Source organism: Cariama cristata, unplaced genomic scaffold (genome assembly GCF_000690535.1).
Source record: "Cariama cristata isolate BGI_N322 unplaced genomic scaffold, ASM69053v1 scaffold6414, whole genome shotgun sequence".
NCBI classification, from domain to species: domain Eukaryota; kingdom Metazoa; phylum Chordata; class Aves; order Cariamiformes; family Cariamidae; genus Cariama; species Cariama cristata.
This window is the reverse complement of record NW_009614616.1, coordinates 118,804-128,434: the sequence shown is the minus strand read 5'-3', so window position 1 is coordinate 128,434 and position 9,631 is coordinate 118,804. Positions and strand designations below refer to the sequence as shown.

Here is a 9,631-nt window from a genome sequence, read left to right as displayed (position 1 = left end):
TTTCCCTGACCTCTTTGTTCCCTGTGTGCTACTTATATTAGAACTCCATCAAGCATACTGGAAAACAGTGTGTGTGAAAGACACTATACGAAGTAAAACTAGAATGTGCTACTAAGTCATATCAAAATACATTAAAGTTTATTGAGCTACAGTGTAGTGCCTAAGATTATAGATTTCCATCATTAAGTTTGTCTGAACAGCTTTTGTATAATCTCATATATTTGCTTTATTCATTGGGAATGGACAGCTGCACAAGAAGAATGTGAAGAACCGCCAGAAAACAATTAAAGAGTTGGAGAAGTGCATCAGTTTAAAAGAGCGAGTGAACTACGAGCTCAGCCTGGAGCTGAAAGAAATGCTTGTCTCTGTTTCAGAAAGGAGGCATATCTTTGAGGCAGCTGGTGAGTCACAATAATGCACTTTAAATCACAAGCAAAGAACATTCAGAAAATACCGCCAAGGCTGGACAGTCCTCCATCAGCAACAGCTAAAGGCAAGGAGTTCCCAGTGATTACTGGATGTGCACAATTAGCAGTGACCTTTCTAGCACAACCATTTAACATTGTTTACTTAAAAGCATATCTAGAGATTGTTGCTCTTGTAATTGACTAAATTGCTGAAAAGATTTAAGTAAAAATATTATAGTCATTAATACCTTCATTAGGCAACATGCTTTCATTCTTTCTCAGAACAATTCAAGCCACTTCTTTCCACCTATTCAAGAGAACAGAGGAAGTAACATGAAGCTGAGAAGGATATTCACTATTAGGAAAACTGTAGAGATCTTTCGACTAGTGGAAAACAGTTACAGATTTTCAAAACAGTGGGTACTTGCTAGAAACTAAAGGAAGCATGCCCGGTGCCTTTTTGAATTTTTTTGCTTTATTCATTACTATAAAGACTCTTAAGCCCAACTGTTAGCCTTTTTTAAAATGCTTGTCTACTTTATACAGCACTTGGAATAACTCTAGGACAGGTCTAATATAAAAATAGACTATGCACCCCCTACAAGTACAGGCTAACCCTTATATTTTGTTTTATGCAGACACATGGCATGTTTCTGAAAAGATTGCAAAGCAGCGTTACCGAGATGTTTTGAAGCAGAAACACCTACGGAGTCTCATAAAGGAACAGGAAGAACAGTTTGAAATTTGTCAAGCAGAAGTTGAAAGACTGAGATCAAGAACATTCCCTATTCTTTAAAAATCAGAGTCCAGGTAGATGTATAATACCATGGTCTTGTCTAAGAAAAGGGGCTGTGACATCTACTTTTTATCCCTGAACTTTTCTTTGCACAAACGATTTCTTCTGTACTTTCTTTTAAAATAACTTCAGTTTGAAAGATGCATGTTTGTCTGTTTTGTGCTTTTTATACCTAGTCTTATCTCCATTATATTTCAGTTCATAAGATTTATTTCTGCTGTTTTGATTATGTAAACCATATAGCTCATTACAGAAAACAAAAGGTAAAAGAAATTGTAGACTGATAGAAGCACAGGTGTATTTATATATCCTTAGTCTGCAATATGCAATTGTAGAACATTTTGAAGGTGAAGTACTGCAAGAAATCTATGAATTTGCATCTGCAAAAATTAATGTCTGTGGTTTTGACTTCATTTTGCTTTTTTAAATATATTTACACCTGTGATGGCACAGGTGTAGGTTGCTGAGAAGACGAAGGTATGCTTTGGCATGACCATGTGTGCTACCTAGCCCAGTCCCGAAAGCTGCTGCAGCTTATGATAGCATAATTACCCACAGCCACCAGGCGTGGCTGTGGCTGGTGCCACTGGCAGAATCACAGGAAAACCAGGTTCAGAAGCATCTGGCCTCCTGAAAGAAGTTCCTACTAGCTCCCACCCCTTCGCATTGGTATGCAGTCTATTCTCCTGACAGATGTCTCCAAGACAGCTAAGATAAAGAACCCTTGATAAAATTATCTGCTGCTGGAGACTGATCTATCTGCTCAGGCATTCTCACTGATTTTCATTTCCGTCTTCCATGGTGTGTCGATTCTTATCCTCCTTCCATAAATTCACATAAAATCTAAACTCACTCCCTTGTGAGAGCATTAATAGCTTTGATACCTTAGTTTAACAAAATTCTACACTTGTAAGGAAAACTACTTCTGTTGGAATCTTGTACACCACCTCCTTTTTTGCTTTACCATCTCTAACTAGGGTCTGTAAGGATTCTAATTACATCTCCATTCTTCTTGTAAGACTTTTTTCTTCATGCTGAAACTTCCCTAGAAGCAGCAAAGTTCCAAAGATCTCAGGGAAAAGAACCACACCCCCCTTCACCAGGCACCATCATCTTTTTTTACTAACCTGAAGAGGCAGAAGAAATAGTGTCTTAATACTCAAAATGTGATTAGCAATAAAGGTTCTTCATTAATTCTCTGTGGACAGCAACAATCAGTATTCTTAGGAGCAAGTTGTGCATACAAATTTAAGTCTAAGGAGCCTTATCAATGTTAAGAGGGTCTGTATGATCTTTGATTTTCTTTCCCTGGAGATATGCAAGAAATTATTCCCTTATTAAGGAAACGCTACCTGTAAACAAAGCAGTTGAGGTACAAGGTGATCATATAAAAAACAATATTCATAGCAGTGAGAGTTGTAGAGTAGTTATGTATTGTTACACTTGATGAGCAGTGATTTTAAGGAGAATAAAAGCAGACAGAAGTCACCACACTATATGCATAGGCCATGAAGTTTTATTCAGCTTTATGATGCTGTATTTGAAGTACTCCCATTAGACACAGCCTTGTTTTTCTTATTTATTTGAAGAGAGAAAAGACCTTGGCTCTCACATGAAGTAGTAGAGTAGACAGATGTTGGTTGCAATTTTCTTGCCTTCTCTTCTATTATCTCTGGCTGTGGCAGAATGCTTAAGAGACAGCTTCCCTGAAGACAACTCTCTGGACCAGTATCTGAAAATGATTGCATTATGGCGCATTTCCCTCAGTAATAATTAAAGCTATTTAAGAACATCTTATTGCAGCTTCAGAATATTACCATGAAAATTAGTTACCTTTACTTAACTCGCAAAATGCTGTCGTTAACTCACTGGCAGCAGGAAGAGATTTGTAAATGGGGATGAACAAAGAACTGAACTCTTTTTTTTTCTGAACATCAACAGAAATGACAAATAATTTGAGTTCATTATTTCAATACAAGTAATCATGTAAAGACTAATCAAAGAGTGACTGCCTTCTGCCTGTTAAAGGATGACTTTATTTCATTTTTATTAAATAACAATTCACTGATCAAGTTATTAAGCCAGGTTTTCCAAAACAGCATGAGTTCGATCTTTTCCATTAAGTAATACCTTTTACAGTGCCTGCTGTATCTAAGTACACAGCTTTACAAGTATCTCCTGAGAAAACCTCCTAACCTCCAAGCATAAAGTCCACTGTCTGATGAACACTTCTTATATCATCAGAATTCATTCAGTCTTTTCTGCTTTTGCATGTGTGTAATTGAAAGCTTTGCATCTGTAGATTATGCATCTACAAAATCTTCTTCTGTTCTGCTGTAGTGCAATAACTGGTCCTCTAATCCAAAAGTATCTATCAGCTGAGTGAGACTCACTTTCTTGCCATCTGCAGAAAAGGCTGACTGTAGTTCATATAGCATCAGCTGGGTACTACTTCTCCATTTCACTATCAAAGCCTGCAGTTCAGATAGGTTGTTCTGAAATTGGGATAAAACAAACAAAAAAAGTTTGTCATTTGCTGAAATGTGGGGTTTTTGATACCCTGCAGATCTATTTTTATAGAGTGCCTTAAACTGAGACAATACACAAACACCACACACAAAAACCCCAAGTGAGTCAGTATTGTTGCCTAAATTATTAAATGAGGATTACACTATGAATTCCACTTCAAAGAATGACTTAAAAGTGCTTTTTCAGAGGTTTGCCTCACCTTAGATCGATACATCTTAACCAGTTTGAGCCTTCGAAGTAGTTCTTCCTTCTCTTGCACTTGTTTTACCAGCCTTGCTTTTTCTTCCAGGGACTGTTGGCAACTAAGATCAACCTGTAGCACATCAGAATTCTGTGCTGATCCACAGAGACCACTCCCCTGTAAGGGACTTTTGAAACATGTATGTCCAGTGCCGTTTCTTTTCAGGTTTTCAGAACTATCTTGTAATCTGAAACAATCTGTACTTGTCTTTGGCAGACCCCCTTTGTCAGCATCAGCACAGTCTTTTCCTTCAGTGTCTATTTTGAGCCGCTTTGCCACTGTAAAATTAGCATTAAATGAACGTCTTGTTTTCCTTAAGCGTTCCCTCAGAGCTGCACTCATTGGCTAAAAAAAAAAAAAAGACAAAACAGAAAGATCAGAATAATCTAATTTTTGATCAAATTTCAAAGAACTGTTTACCCTGGTTATTATTTACATTGAATATATGTAAAGATCATTGTAAAGCCAGACTTCGCAATTTTCTCTATAGCTTTCACAAACTTGAACAAAGTTAACATCTTCCTTTCACATGCATTTGCACACACAGCTGTCAGATAGGGAAGGATATACCTCCACATTTTATAAAAGCAAATCCTGTATTCTGTCGAGGCAAATCTACTCATCTAGTCTTTGTGCAGAACATATATGGTACATTTCAACTTGGCTAATTTTATTCCATCAAGTTCAATTTCCTTGTCTAGTTTAATGGAGATAAGGGTTGGGGTTTTTTGCTGTTCCATCCCACCACACATATACTTTCTGTACTAGCACTCGTATAAAGCATCTGTATTCTACTTGAAAGTATTAGAAATGATCTGTATAATTTTGATTTGTTCAAGCTTTGAGATCCTTCACTGATAAGCATCTAAAAAGTAATTTTTTTTTCTTCAAAGTTAACAATTATTTTTTATAATCTCTGTCTAACATTTTTACCTGTGAAAATATACTAAAATATGGTAGAGAGGGATTAGTTAAGGAACACTTGCAAACTAGCCCTATCCTGCATGGGTCCAGATGCTGAGCATGACAGCATCACCATAACGCATGCTAGGATAAACACCAAAGCAGAGCTCAGCATTATGGAGAACATACAAACTGAAAGCAGCGTACTTCGTTCAAGTGCAAGCAGAAGTCACAAAGTCCTTCTGCATACACAGAAACCCAGAAAACTAGGATTTCAGAAAACTGAAGATTACAGATTAAAAAAAACCCAAACAAACAAAAAAAAAACCCAAACAAAAAAAACTCCACCACCACCAAAACCTACCACAAACACTAAAGAGTATTTAAATGTATTAGTATGATATTTGGGTTATACTGCTCCATCACTTTGTATTCACAGCAAATACATGCATATTCCGAGCAAAGTATACCAAGCACATTCCTTACCTGGACAACCTCGTAGCTACGGGTATAAGCTACGTATCTTTAGCCTTCCAGCAAGCAGCATCTCAGTGACTTCTGACTACTTGATGCATTTGCACAAGTATTTTTGTTACTATAAAGAGTCACATTATTGGAAAAACAAGTAATTTTTCATACCTGTTTTGCTGAACTAGTACCCTGTGGAGCTGCTGTCCTAGAATCCTTTGGAGTATGGCACAAAGATGGCAATTTATCAAGTATTGGTTCTTCCATTTCAAGATGGATAGCAGTTTCTGTTAAAAGACAGCATGAATTATATGTGGTGCCATTTTCACCTGATTATGATAAGCCATGTGGCTGCAGAAATGAGTAAAAAGCTCTAATAAATACTAAGGCTTATTTTCTAATTGGTAAGTTCAAAAAAGATATCTGCATAAGTTACACAACTGTTTCATGTGCTAAGTAGCATCTTGCTTTGTGAAAGGCTGGATGGATGACACTACTAACTGGTACAAAGTATCTTACTATGAATTTTATATATTATTTTTCCCCTCACTCATCAAGCTCTACAGAATTTTTTCTTTAACAGATGAAAAATATTGTAAGAAGTCTTACAGGCATTCTCCTTTTTTTCCTTTCTTTCTGTCTGATATCCTCTTTCAAGTGTTAAAAAGGAGCAAGACAACTTACGAAGCAATTGAACCCATTATAGTATGCCTATAAATCCAAGGTCAGATCCTGCAACATCAGACTCATCAAAAAACCAAACTCGCTCCAAACTAAACTGTATTTTCTCAACCTGAATGACCCTTACTGCTTGTCTAACTCAAAGGAATAATCCTTACTAAGCCAGGTTGTGAAGAACCAGTCCTTCCATTTAACTGCATCCCAAGTAGTGATAAAAGGATTGTTGGGAGCCACAAGATTTTTATTGTCCACATGTAAAAACAATCTTTTCTATAAAACGAAATAATTGGGTACTCAGGTCTGTGAAAATAATCCACTATCTCATTTGATCCTTCTGGGGATGCTGCTTAAAAAAGTAATTAGTCACACGTGTAGAATTTTAGATTGAAAGTCAGCATCCCCAGTTTGCTCAGAAAAGCATCTTATTAAAATGATAAGTGATGCCTCCCAGCATGTACCAACTTCAAATTGATTTGGCAATATTTAACTTAGTTTAGCACTTGTGAACCACCTGCTAATGACCAAAATAAAGCCGGAAAATCGTGAGCTACACCTCCCTTTACCTGTAATTTGCCATTAGGAGTTTCAAAACAGAAGCCTCTTAAAAATAAAATCCTGCAAAAAAGTCAGACAACACAAGACTGGCACAAGGGGCTTCCTCTTTAGAGATGAAACATACCTAAAGCTCCAGCAAGACCCAGCAACCCTGGTCTTCCTGGCTCTATACCAAAGGATGTAGGTCCTCGTTTATCTTACAAGTCAACATTCCCCCCAGTTGTTCAAAATTCAACATATGTTATTCTATTTAAAAAAACCCATACTTTAGTAAAGAAAGTCTAGTTAATTGGGCATTTTAGCAATCTATCAATTAAACAGGAAGCCCATAGCACCCATTATATATAATGCAAGTTTCTTAATGTAAGCAAGAGCCTAGAAAAAGCTACATCATGCCTATGTATACAGTATGTAATAAATCTTACTAAGCAGCAAAATCATTTCAAGCCTAAGAGTTAGCTTCGACAGACTTGTTCAACTTTTTTAAAAAAATCCTGTGACTCTCTGCCTTTACATTCTAATGCAGATTGTCTTCAAATGACCACAACTACCATGAATACTTTTTCCAATGGTTCACTAGTGCTGTTACTTTAACTCTCTGTTTGGCAGCACATGCATAAATCTCATGCATTCTTAAAATCCTTCCCCAATATCTCAGCCTAAGAATCCCTCCCATTTTCAAGCAGTGGTGCTATTTATCGCACAGAAGACTAATTCTGTCTAGCAAATAATGAAAACTTGGGCTAGAGGGGGAAAAGACAATTTTGCACTTCAGTACTTACTTGATTTTGCATATTGGGTAAGTCCCTGATGCTACATGCCTCAGTCTTCCTGCGTATAGCTACATTACATAACAGCACTCACTCCTTTTACGTTCTCCTCTCACCAACCGAAGGCTCTATTAACACTCAATAACGACTTTTCCCTAGCTAATTTTCCACCCTACAGAGAAGCAGAAAGAAGGCTGGGCAGCCCACAAGCAGAGCCACAGATCCAAGGAGCTCTCTCTGAGGCGATGCGCCCTGGAGTGCCAAGAGACAGCCCAGAAAGAGCACAGCAGAGACCTGCATTGCACAATCACAGCGCAAGCCAGAGGCTGCTCACACGCCGTGGAGCGAGGGGAGGCCCTTCACGAAGCATAAGGCCTGGCTGGCCCCGCCTCTAGGAGCCAGCTGGGCCAGGACCCGGGCTGAGGGTCAAAGGAGACAGCCCCGAGGGAACGTCTCCCCTCCCTCCTCCACCTCAACATCGCTAAGCCGTGGAAAACAGAACCCCCTCCCCTCACACATCAGAGAAAGTAGCCAAGCAGAAAGAACCCTCCCCAAGACCGCCAGCACCTCACCGGCCTCAGCGCTTCAATCTCCCGCTTCCGGGGGGAAGGGGCGGGGCGAGTGCGGCGTCCGCAGTGCGCCTGCGCACGCGCGTGGCGTGGTACCTGGTAGGCGCAGGTTGCTTTGCGCCTGCCCGTGGTGGACGGCGGTCTAAGGCTGCGGTGCGGGCGGGCGCGCCAATCTTATGCTTACGGTCGGGCGGGAGGTAAATGCGGGATTGGGCACCGCTGCTGCAAAGGTGCTGGGCAGAGCAGGGCTTCTGGGGTCCCCAGGGCGGGGCATCCCTGGGAAGTTCGTACACACTTTTATTGCAGCTGGGCATGCAAGGCCGTGCTATGTCCCTTAGGCCAGCGTGGACCTGCCACCTCATGGCTGGGGTCTTGCCCAAGGCCAGGTGCCATCTCGCTGCAAGCGTCCCTGTGCCAGGGAGGGGAGCTCCAGCCTCAACACAGAGCGCTCAGCACCTAGGGCAGGCCCAGGCCTAGCCTTTTGGCACGGCCAAAGGAACGGCAACTCCGCCTCAAGCCTCCCATCGCTTCTGCTTCAGGCACTATTTCCTCACAGAAGGGGAGAAACTACCTGAGGAAAGCACCGGGAGAAGTGCGATCTGAACAGCACTATCTTGGTTGTGAGGGAAGGAGAAAGAAGTGGAAAATGAATAAACTTGACTGGAAAAACAGGCAGATAGATTGCGATTGTGACAAGGAGCAGCCCCAGCTGTTGTTGGCAGCCATGCAGTTCAGAGCAGGATTAGAGAGTGCCCTGATGCTCAAAGGCACTGCTGAAGCAAGCGTGATTTTTACATCTTTATCAGCAAACTTCCATCCCATGCTGCAGACCTGGTTTCCCCATGTGGATTTACATTTCTCAAAACTGATTTGTACGAAATGTTTTTCTAGTGATAACTGTCAGGACTGAGAAATTGAGCTGTGGAAATCATAATGGCAACAGCTCGCAGCCCACAGGGATGATGTATCGGTGGTTCCTCCAGCGCTACCCACAGCCAAACTGTTCCATGGCGTGCACTGAGGCCTCACACAGCTGTGCTGAATGTTGCACAAGGAATACAGGCACCCACATGCTCTCGCTAGATCATGCCCTTAATTTGTGTAGCAGAAATGCATTAATTTCCTGCCTGGTTCGTCCTCACAACCACAGACGAGGATACTGAGTTTTCTCTTCACCTTGTTTAACTCCCATCTGTATTGAAACAAGACACACTCTTGCACTAAAAGGTGAGTAGGCACGGAGTGTAGGTATGATAATACGTTAGCAGTTGCTGTGGTTTTGACCATAAGTATACATAGATTTACTCACTTCAAATAGAATTTCACAGGGATGATAGCAACCTTTTTCTCTACTACAGTAAAAAGTAGGCATTCAAAGCCCATCTAGAACAAGTCATTTTGGGAAATCAGAACTTAGGGCCTTTAGATTACTCCTTGTATAGCAGTTGACTATCTATGGGTGAAATTGATTTAGAAATAATATTCTCAGTAGCAAATGTGGGAATTAGATTATGTGACTAAGTTGTATGATCTTTTATAACCATCTAGCGAAAGAAATTGCATGATACTTCAACTGTTGAGGCAGCTTGGAGGCATTTTTTAAACCTGCCCCTTTTTTTGTCATTTTTTTTGTAATACAGTTAATTTAATGTCATAAATATTTCATTTTTTTACTCTCATAGAATGGTTTGAGTTGGAAGGGATCTTAAAGA

At 40.1% G+C, this 9,631-nt stretch overlaps 2 protein-coding genes across 2 annotated transcripts in view; one reads left to right on the top strand and one right to left on the bottom strand.

Annotated features, from left to right (window-relative positions):
• CFAP43 (cilia and flagella associated protein 43) overlaps positions 1 to 1,203 on the top strand; it is a gene marked incomplete at its 5' end in the record, with an annotated part of 36,258 nt that extends 35,055 nt beyond the window's left edge. The window contains 2 exons of the mRNA XM_009699487.1: positions 248 to 401; positions 1,046 to 1,203. Coding sequence (XP_009697789.1) covers positions 248 to 401; positions 1,046 to 1,203 — 312 coding nt within the window. The remainder of the gene's footprint in view (positions 1 to 247; positions 402 to 1,045) is intronic.
• A 2,303-nt stretch (positions 1,204 to 3,506) lies between these two features.
• Positions 3,507 to 5,624, bottom strand: SFR1 (SWI5-dependent recombination repair 1). The gene is made up of 3 exons (XM_009699486.1): positions 5,516 to 5,624; positions 3,932 to 4,318; positions 3,507 to 3,698 (listed from the first exon to the last, which is right to left on the bottom strand). The coding sequence occupies exons 1-3, from the start codon at positions 5,609 to 5,611 to the stop codon at positions 3,507 to 3,509; spliced, it is 675 nt and encodes a 224-aa protein (XP_009697788.1). The 5' UTR covers positions 5,612 to 5,624.
• Positions 5,625 to 9,631: the final 4,007 nt, after the last annotated feature.